Below are 22,569 nucleotides of genomic sequence, written 5' to 3' on the forward strand. Positions count from 1 at the left end.
GTCTTTGGCATTATATCTATGATGTTCTGGATAAAAAATCAGGGATTTTAAGCCGTCGCACGATATGAGTGAGTAAGATTACAAAAGTGTCCCACTGAGGCCCCACCATAACCGATTCCGGAGTATCCGGATGTGGCCAGAACCTCATATTGGTCTTTGGCATTATATCTATGATGTTCCGGATAAAAAATCAGGAATTTTGAGCCGTCGCACGGTAGTATTCTTTGAGTTTCAGAAAATGTCCTCTCTGGTACATTCAGGAACCGGTGCCAGGTGACCGGGTATCCGAAATGGCCAGAATCAATGAGAACCAATGTCATTCGACCTTCTGGCAGCTTTTTACTTATAGAAAGTACACAATGAATAATTTTCTTACCGCTAATCTTGAAAAATCTAAGGGAACTATCACTTCCGGAACGAATATACCCCATTTGAATCCGGAATAACTCCGAAACCAAGTGGCCAATCCCATTTCTTCCGGAACACAATAAATCTTGAGGAATATGCGGTTTGTTTGAGACCAAAAGATCCAAAATTGATGAATAATTGGCCAAGTTATGATTTTTTGAAGTTCATTTTTAATGAAAAGTCAGACGTTGGGGGTTAGGGGTTGAAGAAGATAATTGAAAAAATTACGACGATCAGGTTATTCACGAATGAATAATATGATAAGCGAAAAAATTTCAATTTAAGGAAGGAAGAAACGGAGACGGGGCGTTGCTAAGAAAGCTAATATACAATCCATTGTTGTAACCTGGGAGGGAGGCACCGATACTACACACGAAATTGGATACAATTGTTTTCCAAATTGCAAGATAACTCCAGTTTGCCAACGAAAATCAAGGCAGGCTTAGTGAAAATCGCTAGTTTTCAATTGTTGTGTGCCTTCGATCTTTCTGGACAAACATTGAAAAAGGGCCACAGTTTTCTTTGCGTTTAATTTTCAGTTTTAATGAAAACAGTAAAAAAAGCCTCATTCCAATACGCTACATTCAATAAGAATTAACGGTGCTCTTGTGACGTTACTTTTGAATGTGCATGAATTGATTCGATTTTTGCTACTTTTGATGAAATGCAAAAATATGCTTAGGCTAATTACGCGCTTTTATCATGTTTGTCCATTATTTAAGATCCGGGCTCACAGTGACAGTTCGTGACAGCAATATCTCGACTCACTGTGCCGTAGAGAAATTTTGTATTGGTTTCTCCCACCCAGGTTGTAACACTAGTTCTTCTGGGATGGGACACAGGCATTTCTTCCGCATGCCCTGGCCTTAGAGCCTTGGTTTAAGCGCCTTTTGTCTTCAATAAAATAGCTCTTCATCGCTCTTCGCTGGCTTTTTTCACTTGCTTCTTTGTCGAACACTAACGTGCAGAATCTGAGACGATTCATTTGGATTTTCAGGTTTTATGGTTACTTTCACTCGTTGAATTTAATTACCGCGATGACGAGAAAATAAGTGACAAAAAGTTTGAGACCCAACCTAGGACAAAACCTCTCGCTCACGCCACTTCGACACTTTCGAATATGCTTTGCTTGACTTTGCTAACTCCTTTGCTTGAGCCATTCCGACAAAATTCGCATAACTCGGAAAATAAAAAATAGAATTTTGCTCTTGAAGCCGTTGAAACTGAACTCACTTACTCGAGCATTCAGGAACCAATAACTTTTCACTTTTCCAAAAGCACACAGACTTGAAGAAATTCAAACTGTTGCGCTAGTTATAGTTTGAAAATATTTTTCAAACTTTTTTTAGTGCAGGTAAAATGAATATTTGCATCGTTTTTAGCTATCTATAAAAATATTTGAAAATTTAGCTTTTTTAGTCTGAATTTGTGTCGCTGCTATAGATAAAATCCATATTTTCGATATTGTGTGATAGAACTATACAAATTCCTCAATTTTCTATCAGAAAGAGGTGTTCATTTTACCACCCCTTCCCTTACTGGATTTTTTTTCAAATATCTTTGTTCAGTTCTGGCCATTCTCTTTTTTGAGTGTGCCCGAAACCGTTGCAAAATGTATTCAAATATTGAAGTAATTGAAAGAAAAACCATTGCATTGTTTTTCAAGGTTATGTTCAAAACATAAACAACATTGTTTATTAGATTAACTCAACTTTTTTGAGCCTGTTTAATATGCTTTTAACTTGTTTTCGATACAGTCCTCACTAGCTGAATTAGCGTAAAGGTTGCACATAAATCTAACGAAAGCTTTCAAAAAGGTATCGAGTCGGGAAAAGTCCCCGTGTGAAACCTCGGCGGGGAGCGTGGTGTGGATGGAAATAATTTTAAATTTCTGCCAAACATGCAAGTTTTGAGTGTGAACGATGGATGGGACCGAGGGAGGGAACAAACTAGCACGAGAGTTTGAACTTTGATAATTGAGCTATAATCAGGTGGAACCCGATTTCGCTGCAGTTTTTCATTTTGATTCGTTTGCGAGCACAGTAGTGCTGGCAGGACGAGTGGCACATTTTTGTTCGGAGCGCAGTTGGCGAAAGGAATCAGTCTAATTGATACAGTTGTAATTAAACTTGGTCCCAGTTGTGCAACGGAGTACCTAATCTGATTGATTTGATTTAGTGCAGATGGGAGAGATAGCGATTGTTAGATCCATTTACCTTGGGTTTTGTTGTTATAAAGACATCGGCTTTGAAGGACGTCTCTTTCCAATTTGTAATTTGATACAACTGATAGTTTCGTGTCCTTGCTTCAATGACTTCATTAGTTTTGTCAACTACTTGGGGAGATAGGAGAATTATGTTGAATTTTGATAATATTTTTCAGTACAGTTGACCCTCAATATTATTGAGCTTGCTGTACAAGAGTGGCTTTCAATCAAGCTATATTTTTCTCCTTTTATTGTTTATCATTTGATTTATGAAGCTTCATCTCAGTGTCTTTCTCGTAAATTAATCTTAGTTTTTCACCAATGACAAAAAAATGACTTATTGCGAATAAATTACCGCAAGTCAGTTTGAAATTTTCAAGAGCACGGATCTGGAGAACCGAACATCCTTTCAAGCTGAAAACTTAATCGATTATTCACTAGCTGGTGGTGAGCAATCGATTAGGTTTTCAGCTCAAACGGATGTTTGGTTCTCCAGATCCGTGCTCTTGAAAATTTGAACTTTGGCTTCGATTCATCTTCACCTTAAGTTTTAGGGTGTTTTATATCTTACGTTTAGTGCATTTAGTGTCTTTTCTTCAGCTTCGTCTGACCTAGCCTGCTGAGCTGTGGCTATAACAAAAGTACTAGATATTTACGATTGATGAATTTGAAAAATTATTGTTTTAGAAAGGATATATCAATTTCTCACCTGATATCAATCATACGTACTTATGAACGTTCTTCTCCTCCGTACTATTAGGTTACTTTTTCGTAATATAGTTTCTAAGTTGAATAAATGTTTAGTTATAAGTCAAATTCTAGACCATAGGAGTCTATACTACCTTAGTTCACATGAGATTAATAAATTTATAAAATAGATAATAATTGTAGAATTTTATGGAAATATATAGGCAGAATTACTTCTTACTAATACGCACGCTGTATAATTATTTTGCCTTTTCATTCCCCTAACAGTTCACCATTATATCAGTTCGATCTGTCAACTGCTGTCGCAGAGACAGTCTCCCGCAAGGTAGCTATTGATTAGGTGCTATCGACACCGAGGTGTTTCGATGACAACGCCTATGAATGATGATAACAATTCCACCACATGCTCCATCCAGTCGATTATTACGATAAACATAAAATTTGGATCTCTTTTGATTTTCAATCCAGATTTCGAATAATTTTTGGTAACTACTGTTATATGTACAGTACTGGACAGAATAAAGTACGCATTGGCCGTTTTTCCATACAAAATGGTCAAGTTTGGAGATCTGAATCTCAGCTTTTAGTGGTCCGATTGATCTGATATTTTCACCACAGCCTAGATATAACATAGATTTTACTCTATTAAAATATCACTGCATTTTTTGCAAATTGAGAGATTTTCAATAATTTAAAAGATTGTGTTTCAAAATCTTTCAAATTATTGAAAATCTCTCAATTTGCAAAAAATTGCAAAATTTAATTTTGAAATTTTTTTGAAAACAATCAGTTTTACCGAAAAATGATGTTCTGCAAACTTGTGTGTCTTATCGAATTGTACATTTTTGCAGAAGGACATATTGCTCCAAATATTTTCATTTAAAATTATTTTTACTTTAAAATTTTGTCATTTTTATCGAAATTTGAGATTTGCGATAACTGAAAAGTTCGTTAATGAAAAACTATGAATTTCTAGCCTAGCAAATTTGAGGTTACTTTCAAGCTGCGGTGAAAATTTCAGATCAATCGGACAACTAGAAACCGAGATATAAGACTCCAAACATGATCATTTTGTATGGAAAAACGGCCAATGCGTACTTTATTCTGTCCGGTACTGTATGATATTAGCTGTTAGAAAATTAAACAGCCCATTATTTTTATCATGCAAAGAATAACCATTCAAATTACCGTGAAAACGAGTGAATAAGGCACCGCTCAAACGTCAAATCGGGCATTCGACCAATACCTTTCTAGTTTCAAACCCATGGGGACGCATGGTTGTTCATCTTTGTGCTGCTATCACAGAACAGATAGGAAAGAGAACAACAAAAACAGCTGCCAAAATTAACGCGAACACTAGCGCACCTGGTGGCGGCGGGCAAGCTTTTTACACTGTAAATTTTTCGAAAAATGTACAGAATTAGACAAGAAAACCCGTCGAAATCTTTTGTCATATTTGTACTCCAAGGTTATTGCAAAAGAGGTAATCTTCAGAAAGGGTGGAATATTCATATTGAATTTAAGGTGAACGAAAAATGGTTTTGCATTTTCTCCCCATTTCATAGATCAGTTCCTACAATAGTGTATTTGAATGAATTTAAATATAAATAAGATAAATGTTCGTAAAATAGTCTAGTTTGGAGGTCTGAACCTCGGCTTCTAGTGCTAGAATTAATATGAAATTTTCATCGCAGATCAGACATAGCTTGAATTTTAATTAGTGGAAAATTCACAATATTTTACAATTTTTTTTTAGTTACTGCAGCTGTTATACGGTAAAATAAGGCATGACAGAATTACATTAGCATACAGGACGAATAATTTGGATGGCTATTTGGTTATTTGTAGTGTAGTGTAGTTACTTGTACAAGTGTACCTAAATTTACAAAAACTATATTCTTAAACTTCTATCATGTTATTTCTTGATTCGAAAGTTGTTTAGCTTCGGACACATTTTGACGTTTGAGTAGCCTGCAGCATGCTCGTTTTTAGAGCTAGGTAATTGCAGTTACTTTAGGCGGTGATTTTTTTTTTTAAATTTTGATACCATGAAACAAGAATTATTCTGTTTATGATGAAAATAAAAAAAAAAACAAATTAACCCTCTAATACCCAACCCCGCCTTTAGACGGGGTACACTTTGGAATTTTGTGTATTTTTTCGTAGCTCGGAAATCAAAATGATTTCATTTTTGGCTTATACCTTAACTCATAACACGCATATAAGAAAAGTTTTTTATGACTTTTGGAACTTTTTTGTATTTTTAGAAATTGTTTGAAAAATTGCATTCTTATATAACCTATAAATGCCTGGGCTTCATTTAATGTGTAATATAAAAAATCGTACCTTTTATATTTTTCTACGATTAACCTATCACAAAAGAAGAGCCTGGTGGTATTAAAATCATTTCAAACCTGTTTTTCCGTTAGTTACACGGAAAATAAAATACGCTCCGAAAAAATATTAAAAATTTAATATTTTTAAAAATACCGTAACTGTTTAAATTTTTATTATTGCCAAAAACCAACAACTAGAAAAGGCTTCAAGAAAAAATGAAAAAAGCTAGGGATGTTCAAAAATAAAAATTATAAAAATCAAAAACCAAAATTTAAAAATTTGCGAATAAAAATAAATAAATGCCTAAATCGTGTTTAGAACGATTTTAGATAACGAAAAATAATACTTAAATCGAATATAAAAATTTGGGTATTAGAGGGTTAAAAGGAGATGGTCTCAAAGTTTGCAACCATCATGATACAATTAAATATCATGTTTCAGATAAAACCTTGTTTAAGTCATTTGCCTCAAAATCGTGGGGATAAATAATGATTAGTATAAAAGCCATTGAATAAACGAACAACAAGAACAACTAAGAAATGCACACATTTTTTTCTGACGGAATACCGGAATTCAGTTTCTCCTCCCTGGCTATGAATCAAACGTCAGCAATTGTTCTCTGGCTGGATAGCGGATCTGATGCGCTTTGCAACGTTCCATCAGGTCCGTCGCACTCGGGCTCAGAGTGGGTACCACTTCTAGTACTGCATTCGGTCCCTCGGTAGTACAAAAAGTACCCAAGTTTGACACATCGCAGTACACTTTTCACGGCATTCTAGATTACCTTATGAGCCATAAAATTTTGGGCATTTGCAAGGGACATGAAGGTCTTTAATTTGTCTTTGGTTCCATGGTGTCTGAGGATTCGGAGACAAATCTTTTTATGGTGCCGTAGCAAATTAGAATTGAATTAATTTAATTCAATGAAATCAGATAACATAACACAGCGACAAATTAGTCAACCTTGCACTCGTCTAAAAGTTTGCACATCGGACTGACAGCTGTTTTCCTGCTTCAATTACATCATAGCAATCCTTTGTTGGAAAACAATAAGAAAAACTCGATACAGTGGAATTGAACATTGAATAATTTTAACCGCATCCTTCATGAAAGCTGTACTGCGATCGTGTTGGACGAGCCGTTGCGTGCATGCGTTTTTGTTGGAAAAAATCATACTAGTCAAGCAAAAACTGTGTCCCTCATCATGTAGAAAAACTTTTGTGATCTATTTATTCTCTTAAACGATGGAGTAAAATGTGCACATGATTGAAATCAGCTTTATTTTCGATATAAGTTTAATGTTGTTGTTGTTGTTTATGAGGGACTTTAACCCGAAAGTCATTCGTCCCTATATAAGTTTAATGGCAAATTCAAGGCAAGGGGGATGGAAAGGTTGATAGTTTTTGTTGCAGGTTGAAAACTTCAGTCGAACGTAAAGGATGTTACCAGTTGACACACCATTTTTCTTATACATCACAATTATCTTTTGAACCCAAAAGGATCAATTATTTGCAATTCAAAACGTCGGGCTTTTGTTGGCATTTTTTTTTATTTAGGTGCACTCCAAGGTTGCAAGGCTTACTGTGCTGGCGAATCAATGGTGTTGATATAACGTCAAACACATTATACGAGCGAAACAGATCATTTAAGACGAGACTAACGTCAATATCTTGCACCAGTGGCGGTTAAACCCCCCACCCCCCCCCAAGAGCCGATTTTTTTTATAAGAAATTTTAAATATATTTTTGAAGCTCAACACTAAAATCCACAAACACTGGAGCAGTGAGTTGTATTAACAATTATGTTGTTATAAGTTGAGGCTCTCTAATTTGGAGACCATGGAAGAGGTTTAAAACGTAGTTTTCTTGCTTTTTCTGATAAATAAGCTACAGGTTTTTGAAGAGAAGTTTGTTTCAAACAACCATGCAGATATGCATCAATACCGTTTAACAAGCTGTTTGATGCAAAATTCGATGCTTTGAAAAATCTTTTATTTGGTTCAGCATTTTGCCAAATTTTAGGACCTCGTGAATTTCCGGAATAGCAATTCTTTGGTTTTCAATGATTACAAATAAAAAACCTAGGAAATATTATGGGAAATGGTGCTTCAATATCTGCCTTCGACAAACTGCTAATGATAGCCGCAATGCTTCTTACTGAGACTTGTGGTGAAAGATTCTGTTCGTTGAAAAAACTTGAAAACGTATATAAGGAACTAAAAAGACAAAGCATGATTGAACACTCTCACTCTCATGTATGTGCGTGCATCCATATGTAGCTTGGAAAACTTTCGAACAAACTACGAAATATGTAAATGTAGATTGAAACGATATCAGATATTGTAATCTCGTTTAACCATTTATATTAAAATCGTAGAATTTAAGACAATGATTGTAAGCAACGAAAGTTTCTTTGGAACCCTGAGGTTTTTCTATAACCAAGTATTTTATTTTAAGTATCATTCGTCTATTGTTTTCAATGTTTTCAATGTGAAAGAGTTGCATTTCGGCCCCGTGAAGCCTCCGGGCGTTTGGGCCTTCCAAATAAATAAAATTAAAAAAAAAACATATTTTAGATTTTTTTTTTTAAATTTCACCAGGTACAACAGACTTTTCTTAAGTAGAGATGTAAATTTACATAAAAATGTATGCCCAGGGTGGACAAGAAAAGCTTAAGTTTGCATATGGTGTAACATTTTTTTAATGGTAATCTCGCAATATTTTTAAATTTTTCCGCCCAAAATGTTTTACACCCGTTTATTTACACAAAAAAACACATTATTTTCAAGTTCACAAAACCCCCCCTAGAGCCAAATCCTGGTTGCGCTACTGTCTTGCACTGTTAATTTCCATAGGTTGAACAATGTTTTGTTCGCCTACTCATCTTCACATTTTCTTGTACTCTAGGCGAAAATTACTTATTGTTCTAGGATGGCTATCTGTTCTGTGCTGCTATTGTAGTATGAACGTTCAAGGGGCCTTCCTTAGCCGAGTGGTTAGAGTCCGCGGCTACAAAGCAAAGTCATGCTGAAGGTATCTGGGTTCGAATCCCGATCGGTCCAGGATCTTTTCGTAAAGAAAATTTCCTTGACTTCCATGGGCATAGTGTAGCATCGTACCTGCACACGATATACGAATGCAAAAATGGCAACTTTGGCAAAGAAAGTTCACAGTTAATAACTGTGGAAGTGCTCATAAGAACACTACGCTGAGAAGCAGGCTCTGTCCCAGTGAGGACGCAAATGCCAAGAAGAAGAAGAACGTTCAAGTGATGCGTTTCCTTTGTTGACAATTTGTTGCAGCAAACACAAACCTTTATATTTGTATTCAGTTCAGGATGTAGAAATTTCTGACATAGTTTTTGGTTCTGGTGTTAGGTTTCTGGAAAATTTCCTCTGTTTTCGCCTGTAATTTTCATTTCCTCATCAGATTCCGCTGAAAACGCGACCTCTTCAACGTTGAAGACTTGCTTGCGAAAAATCCAAGGATCCATAAATTTGCATTATAAATAGCACACAAAAATTAGCGATAGTCAAATCGCATTACCCTGTCAATGCTTCGGTTTTCAAGGACGCATGGAAAGCATCGAAAATTGCCTGCTTCCATCAAATTAATCTCAATTACCATCATTACTCTCGTGCGCTTCCCTGATGCCTCACTCAATAACACAGCCTACTCTGCCCGTCATGGGAATAACGTGATAGCTTCTCGAAATAAATGATACAATTTCTCAGCCAAGTGGGGGTGGGTTACCGTTTCGACTCATATTCTGAACATTTTGGTCTTATAGTGACTTTAAACACATCTGTACCGGGTATCATAACAATTAACTGGATCCATTTTCCCAATGTCTAATTTTTACTATTCAAGACAGTTGTAGCATCTAAATTAGGTACAAAGTTGTTTAAATTGCGTTGCAATCGACCATCATTTGTGCAAAATGTGATAATATATTTCAATCAAATATTTCAGCAAATATCTTCATACTAAATCGATTGTTTGGAATATGATTCTGTTCGTAACTTGAGACAAAACAGTATTTACGATTCGCTTGTCCTGAAGAAAAATAAGAATATTAAATAGGGAAAAGTCAGAAAAACCAGCCGAAACTTTTTCCCCGTCTGTCTTCGATCGTTCCCGTGTAGGTGCTTAGAAGCCGCATATTTCATCCGGCATTTGGGTGTGCGCGCGTGCTCGACAATGTGTCAGTATGGCGGCGCTGTCTCGGTTGTAAGTTTACCTATCAGAACCAAGCTCAACCTCACTCGAAAGGGACTTGACTGACAATAAGCCCGGAAAGTCTGCCGCCACGTGCCATTCGCGTTTTTCATTTTATGACCCCTTCCGGATGGCTCTTGATGCGAGGAGTTTGAAAATGTGTGACCCTTCTGGCACCTTACGCGTGTATCCTTTAGCAATAGGGTGTGACTTATTTGTAGAAAATTATTTAGACCAAAAATTGGAGTGCTTTAATAAATAATAATAATCCCTAGGCACAGGCTTGTCACAAGCTATAAGAATACGAAAATGGCAACTTAGTAATTAATCGCTTCAAATTAGTTATTTTCTCAAAAAAATAATCAAATGAATATATATTTTTATAAATTTAATTTTACATGTCTTTTCGATTAAATTAGGTTTTACTCTGAACTGAAGTTTATAGTACAGTTATCTCTCCCTTACTCGATATTCCGTATCTTGATATCGAGTTAGAGAATCATATTAAAATTTATTTTTCATGGCTAACTTGATGGTCCCTTGTATCGCAGTTGCGCTGGTTTTGTGTTCTGTAACTCGTTGAAAAATTACATAGCTAAGTAAACTTCTCTGGTGGTTATATGTTTAACTTGAAAATTCACCTCTACTGCCGTGAATCGCAAGTCAGTTCCATCTGCATTTTCGTCAAAATTGAGTTGAGCTCGTTTTTCAGCATATCTTCCAATGATCTTTCAGCTGCACTAATGAGATAATATGATTTGTTCGGAAAAAATAAGAAAAAAAACAGCAAGTCAAATTGTCCCATAATGAAAAATAACCGCATATCAGTCCCACTACAGATTTACTCACCGTGTATCACAAAAATGGACCGCGTTTTGATCATCTTTATATTTTTCTCGGAAAGATATCGTAGTGAAAATCAAATTGCGAACATTTCATTAAGATTTGAGCATGTTTCAATTCTCTGGAATTTGTTGAATATTTGTATGAAAAACGATTTTGAAAACTTCAAAGCCCATTTTTCAATGCCTACTTTTTACGATTCACGGCAGTCTATATCTTAAAACTTTTGGTACAAACTCTAAGGGCGATGACATATTGCAGGAGTAGAGAAGGGATAAAAGGAGAGAAGAGAAAAGAGTCAAAGCTCTCTCAATGCAAACTATATGGAAAACGCGCTTACCTGGTATACTGAAGGCGCAGCGAAGAGGTTCAAAGAGATCTGTGGAAATCATTTGATGCTTCGACGCGCATGAACGCTAGTGAACGCTAGAGGAATATGATATGACTGCGCTCATTTTCGGCGTAAATGGAGCACGGATCAGAACGTTTGCTAGTAAATTAAATCCACAAATAGGGAATTTTATAATTAAATGAATTAACTTTTGTAACTTATCATAATTACAACTGATTTATTGATAAACTTTTACCGTGATGAATCAAAATCCGGACCAATATCCGGACACTCTGGTGAAATTCAATCATTTCAATGTTAAATATCCTTCTTAGTGTGAGAATATTATTCCTACTATTAATGTTAACTATTGTTGATCATTGTAACATGAATCGACTTCAAGTTAGCCTTGTAAAACATTAATAAAGACAAAAACAAAAGTCGGTTCCGCTAGGACGCGTTTGCTTTCAAAATTAACGATAACCAAAGAAATTCTACTCGCCATCGCGTTTCGGCGATTCATTACGTGTTTGTTGTGTGCTTATCATATGTGATTCATGTTCTGTAGTGATCTGTTTGTATTTTTTTCTTGGTAAAGTCAATAGTTTCGAAGAAATTAATGAAATGCATGTAATTCTGTGCTAGAAGAAGACTTTCCGGATACTTATATGTGTGGTTTCGAATCCTGACACAGTGTGTTAGCATACAATTTTTCAAAGTTCAAAAAGAAATACAACATCATAATTACTCGAAAACCTGGAAAACTCGTTGAATGTTGTACCGTTGTGATTTTAAATAGTATTAACTGAAAATGTTTGTAAATTATGTGTAATTATTGGGGGAACGATGCACATATCACAAGTATTTTTTGAAGACTTCAAAACCTACGTTTTATGATGTTTCTGTATAATCCAACAGAAGAACAACATTATTTTCACAAATCCATGAATCTTTGTATTGTGATATCAAGGTATGTTTAATGCTTTTTTTTTAACAACTGCGATTTTTTGAATGTCCGATGATTTAAACTTTCATCAGTTTGAACATTCACTCTTGTATAATTTTCAGAGTACTATTGGCTTTATGTGACTCCATTTTGCTGATTTGAAGAGCAGATTGTTCACTGTTAGATGATTTGACAGCAAATAAACAGGAATACAGAATGATAATACTGACATCTAAATTCGAAAAAAAATAATCAGATGGATTTTCCATCGAAAATTGAAATTCAAGGGAAAAGCAATATTCTCCGTCCCAACCTCACCTATTTAAAATAATCTATCCAGCCCAATGTGAAACAAAACCAAAACAACGCCATTATGGGTTCCGGGTAATTCGATCGGATAAACCTTAAGTAACTGTTTGTAAAACGCCTCTAAAAACAGGAAATCTTCCTAGAGTTCTTGATTACGATTCAATATCAAGCACCAGTTCAAAAAAATTTTGTGAAATACAGTGATACATCCATGAGTCGATGTTCCATGACTCGATATCGACTCATGGAACTATACTAAAAACATAATTTCATGGTTACTATGATGGTCCCTAGAAGCAGCTTTCCAAAGAATTGCTGTTCCATGACTCGATATTTCCATGAGTCGATGGTCCCTTCAATATCGACTCATGGAGGTTTCACTGTATCTAGATATTTTGTGCAACACTATGGCTTACGTAAAACAAACTTGCTCCTTATTAATCACTTGTCAATGCGGTATATAAAAAATCGACAAGGCATGTTTGATAAAATCTCAAACTATATCACTTAATACAGACAGAAAGCGAGGACGTGAAAGAGGAGCGTACGCGTTGAAGGTCTCTCCATGCATGTTGTATGAAAATCGCGCTTACCTGGCATACTGAAGCGATGCGAAGAGGCATGGAAAGTGTAGTCAAGCGTGAAAGCAGTTCGTGTGGTGCTTCGACGCGCGAAAACGCTTGAAGATAATTTGAACTATTATTGGCAGCACTAATATTGCGCGTGAATTTCGAACTGATGAAAACAGTTGGGAGTAAACTAAATTAACAAACACAAAAGAAAAGTTCTTTTTTTATATTTGAAAAAAAAAGGTATGATTTGTACCACTGAACTGATCTTATACAATAAAATTCCCCAACTCAAAATTATCACTCTACCATTCCGTAGAAAAAAAAAAAAAGAAAACCACAATGTTCCATGACTTATAAATAAGAGAGTCGATTTGTTATCAATCATTAAAACTATAGCTTTAACTTTAATAAAGCGGGAAATTGCTCTCAAATTCGATCGATTATTACCCGTTCGGAAAATCAATATTTACTTAAAAATTAATTGCAATTGGAACCATTCGTGATCTTGTTTATAATATCGATGATTCAAGTTTAGAAAAGATTCCCATAAAACATTTACAGTACTCGTAAAAAAGGTATGCAATTAACATACTATTTCATTCCATAGATACTAACATGATATTATATCTATAACTAGTGTATTGTTTGAACTTCGAACACACTGCTGTTGAGGACGAAAAGCGAGTTTTTTTTTCAAAATTGTTGTACAAAATACAACAGCGCGACGACTGAAGTGTGAAGTGAATTTAAAGATTTTTTTCGTTCATACAGCAGAAGTTTAATAATTTAATTTTGTGTGGAAAAAGGCATTCAATTTCAAAATTCTCGAAAATTATAACTTTTTTTGAAAAAATATTCGGTAGGCTTGATAGATATCATTTTTTTAATTTCTTTATAAGTATCATTCAAAACATTACTTTCATTTCTTCTGTGTGTTCTGTGTTATTAGACAACACTATCATCCTAACTTGGTAAAACAAATTTAAGATTTTAATAAAATTTTGTTAACAACATATTACATTTCATTTGCCGTAGCAGTTCAGATTTTTTATACAGGTGAGTTGATTTCACCTGCTTATAGAAGAAAAAAAAAACACGTTTTCAATTTACTTATCTTAACTTAACCTAAATATATAACGCATTAATCGTGGCAATAGAAGATTGTAACGTTTTTGCCTGAAATTATTGATTGTTTTATTTGACATTTGTTCCAATATTTCAACATTGGATATTCTATGTAACTCATTAGTACTATATGTACAAGGGAGGAAGCTTCAGAATCATTTTCAAAATTTTATTTTGAATTCTCTGAATAGCTTTTTTCCTGGTTACAATTACAACAGCTAGTCCATATTGGTACAAGCTTGTTCTTAAGACAAAGTTTTGATTTTCTATTAATAATGGGATAGAGACATTTTACATATTTGTTACATTTGACTTGAATGAACTCAATGTGCTTTTTGAAAGTTAAATTCTTATCTAGCATGAGCCCTAGATACTTACCTTCATCTGACCAATTTATTGGAACCCCTCTCATCGTGACAACATGTCTACTTGAAGGATTCAAATAAAGAGCTTTTGGTTTATGTGGGAATATTATTAGTTGAGTTTTGGAAGCATTAGGAGAAATCTTCCATTTTTGCATGTATGAAGAAAAAATATCCAAACTTTTATGCAATCGACTACAGATGACACGCAGGCTTCGTCTTTTGGCGGAGAGGCCTGTGTCATCCGCAAACAAAGATTTTTGACATCCCTGAGTTAACTCAGGTAAGTCAGATGTGAAAATGTTGTATAATATTGGTTCCGAAATGCTGCCTTGGGGAACACCAGCTCTTACAGGAAGTCTTTCAGACCTGGAGTTCTAGTAATAACCCTTAAGTGTTCGGTTTGACAGATAACTTTGAATTATTCTAACAATGCATTTTGGAAAATTAAAGTTTTTTTAATTTTACGATCAAGCTTTCAGTACCAAACACTGTCGAATGCTTTTTCTATATCTAGATAAGCAAGACCAGTAGAATAGCCTTCAGATTTGTTGGAACGAATCAAATTTGATACACGGAAAGTTGATGAGTGGTCGAATGTCCATGGCGGAATCCGAACTGTTCATTGGCAAAAAATGAATGTTCGTTGATGTGGGCCATCATTCTGTTCAAAATTACTTTTTCAAAATGTTTACTGATGGAGGAAAGCAAACTGATTGGACGATAGCTAGAAGCTTCTGCAGGATTTGTGTCTGGTTTTAAAATTGGTACAACCCTAGCATTTTTTCATTTGTCAGGCAAATATGCTAATTGAAAACATTTGTTAAAAATATCAACTAAGAATAATAAGCTACTTTCGAGAATTTTCTTGATGAGGATGTAAAAAATTCCATCATCGCCAGGAGCTTCCATATTTTTGAAATTCAAAAATTCTTTAATTTTTAATAATAGTTTTCATTTCTTCCAAATCAGTATCCCAGGAATTTTTGAAAACGTTCTCTTGATTGATAATATTTTCGAATTCTATTTTGAAGAACTTGATTTTCTATTGGACTAGTAAGTCCTTAATTAAAATTGTGCGCGCTTTCAAACTGCATAGCAAGTTTTTGAGCTTTTTCGCAATTAGTTAGTAGTAATTTGTTTTCTTCTTCCAATGCCGGTATTGGCTTCTGAGGTTTTTTTTTTTTTTTTAATTTCCAAAAGGGCTTAGAGCCAAGGTACAATTGAGAAATTTTATTTCCAAAATTTTTGTTTCTTAATTGAGAAAAACGTTTCTTTATTTTTTCCTGCAAATCCGGCCATATAATTTTCATAGCAGTATCGCGAGTGCATTGAAATTGCCTTCTCCTCACGTTTTTTTTTTAAGACGGTTCATCATCATAGTCTATAATCACGTATTCAAATTTTACTTCACATTTTGGAACTGCAATGCTCCTGGCTTCAACAATGGAATTCGTTAAAGTTTCAAGAGCATTGTTAATATCAAGTTTTGTTCGAAAGAAATGTTAACATCAAGATTAGAGTCAATTTAAGTTCCATATATACACGTATATACATACCAGTCGGCTTGATAGCTATCATCATTATGCACAACCAGTACCATATATGTTTTGATTTATTTTTGTTCTCTTGAATTAATTAATTTAACTATTTAGCAGTTGTTTTGATAATATGTGATAGTGATTCATATTTAAAAACTATGTCACGGAAATCTGAATTAACTATTCATTGGTTATTTAATTAATGTAGTCAATCGTGTATTCAATCAGATTAACAACAACTTATTTATTCTGTTATCTTCTTCTTCTTCTTTCTGGCGTTACGTCCCCACTGGGACAGAGCCTGCTTCTCAGATTAGTGTTCTTATGAGCACTTTCACAGTTATTAACTGAAAGCTTTCTTTGCCGATTGACCATTTTTGCATGTGTATATCGTGTGGCAGGTACGAAGATACTCTATGCCCTGAGAATCGAGAAAATTTCCTTTACGAAAAGATCCTCGACCAGCGGGATTCGAACCCACGACCCTCAGCATGGTCTTGCTGAATAGCTGCGCGTTTATCGCTACGGCTATCTTTTATATTTTTTTTTCCAATTTTTATGTTGTACCATGCCCACACAGTTACGGATCACCCACAGCGACGGCTCACTTTGGCGTTCAACATCGAATAACTTGCCCAAAACATAAACGTTTACGTAAAACATATTTTTCCCATGTTATACTATTTGTCTTCTACCATTTGTAATGTTAAGCACAACATTCAACCGCTAAATAACGGTGTATTTGACAAATGTGTAGTTAGTACCACACAGCTATCATTATATGGTCGTTTTCTATAAGAAGTGCCGTCTGCATTCATAAGCTTCCACTGGTGGTAAAATTCAAATGTTATAGCATAAAACATGCTCGTTCGCTTCGATGTAGTATGAATTCATCTTTGGAAAACATTTTTCTTGATTGTTGATTCTAAATACCGAATATTAGCACTTCTAATTAGTGATCCATAATATGGACTAGGAAATGATTGTTTACCACGGTTATGGATCACATCCAAAGAATGTAGATTTCTGCCATTTGAAGCATTGGATTCGACATTTTTAGACAAAAGCACTAAGGATAAAACTAATAAAACATCAAGGTTTGTCAATTTCGTTTTTTAGCAGACAAAAATGGGTGGAAAACTTGGTATGGAGCGAAAACAGTTCATGTCTCAGATACTACAATGCAGTATCATAAAAAGGGCATTTTACCCTTGTTTCCAGCTCTAATACTGCTATTTTTTGCAGTAATATGTGACACATTGTTAACTTTCGCCAAATCAAGCAATACATATGCATTGAGTTGAAAATCTCTTGATTTTGCGCACTGATCCGTAATATGTCACAATTTGATCCATAATATGAAAATTGATCCATAATATGGTTTTCAGAAACCGATACAATTTTTAATTTTTATGCAATCCTATGTAAATATTACACTCAAAACAGTTTACTATACGAAGATCCAATTTGAAACGATTCAATTCGTGCTTTTCAATTACGTTTACCATGTAGTTTTATTGAATTTTATAGGTTGGACTCCACACTATTTGATCCATAACTGTGGGGTCATGGTATATACTCTGAATGATAGCCTATGATTGCTATTTCTGCTTGTTTCATCCAGGTTGTATCGGCCCTACATTGTAATTTCTAGCGGACTGCAGTGCGGATGATGACGAAAAATAAACATAATTAGTGATTTAAATGGTTTTCTTCGCACGCCATCGAGAAGCAGTCTTCCTGCTTGATGAGAAATGATTTTAACAAACTTGCTACATTCTACAGAGTCGCCTTTACAGGCCTCTGTTGATGCGAATGGGACATGGGAAAGGAGAAGAAACCGAATAAAGCAGCCGTGCGCGCTCTCTCTCTGGTCGCAGGCAGCATGTTGTTGCCGAAGCACAAAATCAATGAAAACACGGAGCGCATTGAAACTCTTTCGAAACCTCTCCCAGTATGCCATACCATATTTACCTCTTCTCTTCTCTTTTCGCCAACACTTCACTTCACTTCTCTTCTCTTTCGGTATGCCATCAGCCTAAGGTTTCTCTTTTTATGTGATTTGAGCACTTTCTAAAGAATAAATAACACCCTATTCGATAGGCTGTACAGAACGCCTGGGGCGGAAAGAGAAATTTCATTTACATTCTTGCTATGCCACATATACTGCCACTGTTTGTCGTCGTCAGTTATCTTTGTTGTTGTTTGGAAAGACACACTCTTGTGTTGGCCGTTGTGCCTCTAAGGCAGTTGGCACGTGAAAATGGAAAGAAAATTATGCAAATTAGCGAAATAAATCGCCAAACGGCTGCAAACTGTTGCTCTCACCCGGGGTCTTGTCTGCTGTGAATCGTGCAAGAAGTTCTTTTCCTTCCGACAATGGACACTAATGGAGTCATAAAATGATGATTTTATAAACACCTTCTTAAAAGCAGGGAAGGCACTTTGTAGCACACTTACTTCTTCTAGAAAATTAAACAATTCAACGAGCTTAAGTGGAGTTTTGTCTTGGATTAACAATCGTTTTCCATATTTTTGTTTCTTCGCAGGGACGATCGCTTGTCGTTGGCGGAGTTTACGCTGATCTGTCGAGCGCTGTTCCGGAATGACAAGGGCCACATCTACGTGGTGCCCTCGGAACGGCTGGACGAGATGTTTGCCGTGTTCGACAAGAACGAGGACGGATATATTGACCGGGAGGAGTTCCAGTTTTGCTGGAACCAATGGATCAAGACGGTAAGTCGATAAAATGTTGCTAAACTCAATTCAATGTCCAATAGTCATCCCTTGAGTGGCATATTCGAATGCATGTTAGAAGTAGCCAAAAGTTTGACTTCAGTTGAATAATTAGTGTTTCCCAAGATATTTCCTAAGTTAATTAAATAAAATTGATACAGCATAACAATCGTTAATGAAATTATATATTTCAAAATTGTAAATAGAGAGTTTCAAAAAAAAGGTCGTGGGAGAATCGCTGGATGCATTTTTAGCGTCGCTCTTCCAGAGAATTTTGAAGGGAACAAGTTGCAAGACAAAAGTTTTAAAGAACCTCACATATTCTGTGAGATTTTCTTTTTTTAAATTCCACAAAGAACCATTAAGAAATCCCCAGGATGAAGATGGATTAAATTCTTATAAAAATTAGAGAAATCACTCATGATATGCATGAACAATTATAGGATAAGTAATTGAAAGAACATCTGGTGAAGTTTCTTGCGGCATTCCTGCAGGAAGCTTCTTGAACAATTTCTTTATAGATTTTACCAAAAATTCTTCTACAATTTTTCTGGATGAATCCCGAGAAAAATGCTTGTAAGCATCTCAAAGCCTAATTCTACTAAATAATTTGGATGGTATAAAAGAATCGTTCTACTGGACTATGTAATTATATAGAGTAAAGTGGGGCAAAAGTTCGAGTGGGGTAAAAGTTTCTTTTTAAAATTTCTAGCTCAATTCAAAACAAATCTTATAAATGTCATTGTGGTTCGAATGCTATTCAAGTAAGAGACTTTCACTCCAAATATCATAAAAATCGATTGAAATTTGGAAAAGTTATGGCTATTTGTTGTTTTTCGACGTGAATATTGTAATTTTTGGTCAAACTTTCGTTGCATGGAACCAATTGAAGATAAAATCTTTTTCAATATTTTATGTAAGGGCGTTTCTAGGCCTATCATAAGGTTGCTTTGAAGTGTAATAGATTTTGCATAAATGCTTGGAAACAATTTTTAGCCCATAGTGGGGCAAAAGTTCGAATCAGCGGGGCAAAAGTTCGACCCATGTATAAAATCACGGAAAAATTTGCAAATTACCTAAAATCCACATATTATCTTCAAATTTAGTTATATTTGTCTGATCGTGTGAAAACTGTCACCAAAATTTTACATTTCCACTTAGTTTGGCGAAAAACTGCTATTTTTGAGTATATTACAATTAACCCGGTTTTGGGCATTTTTTGATGAAAATTTAGTGTGTATTTTTCGGCAAACTTAAGTTTACGGCTAGTGTAAAGTATGCCTGTCATAAAAGGATCGATATTTTGGGTTTTAGCCAGCGAACTTTTGCGCCACACTAGATTCGAACTCTTGCCCCACCGGTGGGGCAAAAGTTCGAATAAGACAATCAATTTTGAAACTGTTATAACTAAAAATGGGTAAATATTTTGACACAAGTTTGTTCAGCAAAATTATAGCCAATATGTTGAAGGTTCACTGTATGGTATTTGTTTTGTTTTAACTGCTATTATTTTCATGGAAACTTTGATTATACCACTAAGGTCGAACTTTTGCCCCACCTTACTCTACGTTATTTTGACAACTACACAGCGGAACAAAAATATACTTTTCGTGTATCTCAAAGTTTAAATAATATGTCTCAATTAAATGTGGGGCTGCTGAATCAGCAATGTTGCAGCATTTTTTGGTGCAGGTCAACAAAGATTATACGAATAAAATACTGGTTAATTGATCGTTAAATTAAATTTCAACTATTATTTATTTTTTTTTTCGTCTTTTATTTTTCAACCGTGCATGCAAAACACGAATAAAACTGTTGTATGGTGGTAGGTCATTTGGCATAAAGTCGTTTGGCATAAAGCCGTTTGGCATAAGGTCGTTTGGCATAATGGTCGTTTGGCATAATGGTCGTTTGGCATAATGAGTCTGAAATTAAGAATTTCTCAATTTTTCGTGTTTACGTTTTTATTGAATCTTTCTGATGACTTGTTTTGGAGTTAATTGACACAAAATGACACTTTATTCAACAAGAATTCGCCTTGAATATATTTAAGCATATTAGGAAAGTTATTGCCAATAGTATTTTAATTTTTATCCAGAAATTATCCGTCTTTCAAATATTAATTCTTCTTTTGATTTTTGATATGCTGGAAAAAATACTATTTCAATCACAAATTTTCCCTTCTCTCGATAATAGACGATATTTTTGATGTACACTTCCAAAATTAGAATTTATATTGAACCGTTGAAAAGTTTTGCCACAAATATTTTCTTTTAAAGATGTGTTGACCATTTAAGCTATGCTGTGAAAATTTTTTTTTGCGTTGGAACCTTAAACATTTTAAACGAAAAATAATCTGCTCTCGTATATAGTTTTTTTTGCATTAAATCGCATTGATAGATCTTTGGATTAGAGCTTTTGATATTTTGCAAAAAAAATTCCTTTCTTTTATCAAGTAATTTCCATCGAGTGTTACGTCCAGACTAGGACAGAGCTAGATCTGCAGCGAAATATTTTATGAGCATATTTGAAAACAGTAAATTTGCAAAAAAAAAAGTTGGCAGTTATTCATCAAGGGAGCGATGAATAACTGCGAACTTTTTTTGCCAATTTATTGTTTTCAAATATGTTCTGAGATGTAGAGATTTGTCACGAGTTTTATTTAGAAATGCTCTCTAATGTCACAAAATTTTTTGTAATTCTTAGCTTGGTAAATTTCTGAACGAACACCACGCTTGTTTATAACCTACCAAAACTTTTTGCTATGGGCTCGGTGGTGTTGATCTCGGTAAAAGCTTAAAAATGCCGATATTAATTTTAAGTCAATCATTATGCCAAACGACCATTATGCCAAATGACCATTATGCCAAACGGCCATTATGCCAAATGACTTTATGCCAAACGGCTTTATACCAAACGACCTTATGCCAAACGACTTTATGCCAAACGGGGTACAATCCTGTTGTATAACACATACATTACCCGCCATAAGTATGGAATCGCATCATTTAGTATTGCAACACCTAAGTTGAATATTGCAGCACCCTGAAAAGTTTAGCATCACCCGTAAACTATTACACTAATGACGCAATATCTTGGAAACCTTACTTACTAGAAAGCTGTGGTCTTCAGCAGAGTTGTTCAGAAGCTTTATGGCGTTCATCAGCTGAAATTTGCAATGCGCCATTTTGCCGCTACGTGGCGCTAGTGAGCATGTAATTTGGTCATATTCTAGCAGGCTCTAGCTCATGAACCTGACCACTTAGAACGTTCGTGTCTTCAGCAAAGTTGTTCAGAAGCTTAAAAGCAATGTGAGGCATCACTGATTGCTACTAATGTGACAGCAAAATTCATCCTCAAAAATTGCAACTCTTTAAATGTTATAAGACATAAATATTTTGGGTGGTGAGGATCACGGGAAAAAATATATTTAGATATTCTGAATACAGACTGGTAACATGGTAACGTCTGTGGCTACAAAGCAAAGCCATGCTGAAAAACTTAAGCGAAGATAGCTCTTACAAAAGTCAATAAATATGGAAGTTCCCAAAAAACACTAAACTACGAAACAGGCTCATCATAGTGAGGACGTTAATACCAAGAAGAAAAATAATACACACTAGGTGTGGCAAAGAATGAATCAAATGTTGCATGTTCTGAATTCCATACGTTTAGCTACAACTTTGTAAAAAATACTTCCCAGATCATCAAGGTAATCGAAATTGCCTAATTTAACATGCATATAAGCACCGCGTAGGGCCCAGATAGCCGTAGCGGTAAACGCGCAGCTATTTAGCATGACTAAGCTGAGGGTCGTGGGTTCGAATCCCACCGGTCGAGGATCTTTTCGGGTTGGTAATTTTCTCGACTTCCCAGGGCATAGAGTATCTTCGTACCTGCCACACGATATATGCATGCAAAAATGGTC

General features: G+C 35.1%; 1 protein-coding gene across 2 annotated transcripts in view; it reads left to right on the forward strand.

Moving 5' to 3' along the window:
- The window catches only part of LOC5580264 (nicotinamidase), a 255,502-nt gene that overhangs the window by 131,288 nt on the left and 101,645 nt on the right, over positions 1-22,569 (forward strand). For both annotated transcript variants that reach the window (XM_021855789.1, XM_021855788.1), the window contains exon 3: positions 18,455-18,641. In XM_021855789.1, the coding sequence (XP_021711481.1) occupies positions 18,455-18,641 (187 nt within the window). The remainder of the gene's footprint in view (positions 1-18,454; positions 18,642-22,569) is intronic.

Source organism: Aedes aegypti, chromosome 3, assembly GCF_002204515.2.
Source record: "Aedes aegypti strain LVP_AGWG chromosome 3, AaegL5.0 Primary Assembly, whole genome shotgun sequence".
NCBI classification, from domain to species: Eukaryota; Metazoa; Arthropoda; class Insecta; order Diptera; family Culicidae; genus Aedes; species Aedes aegypti.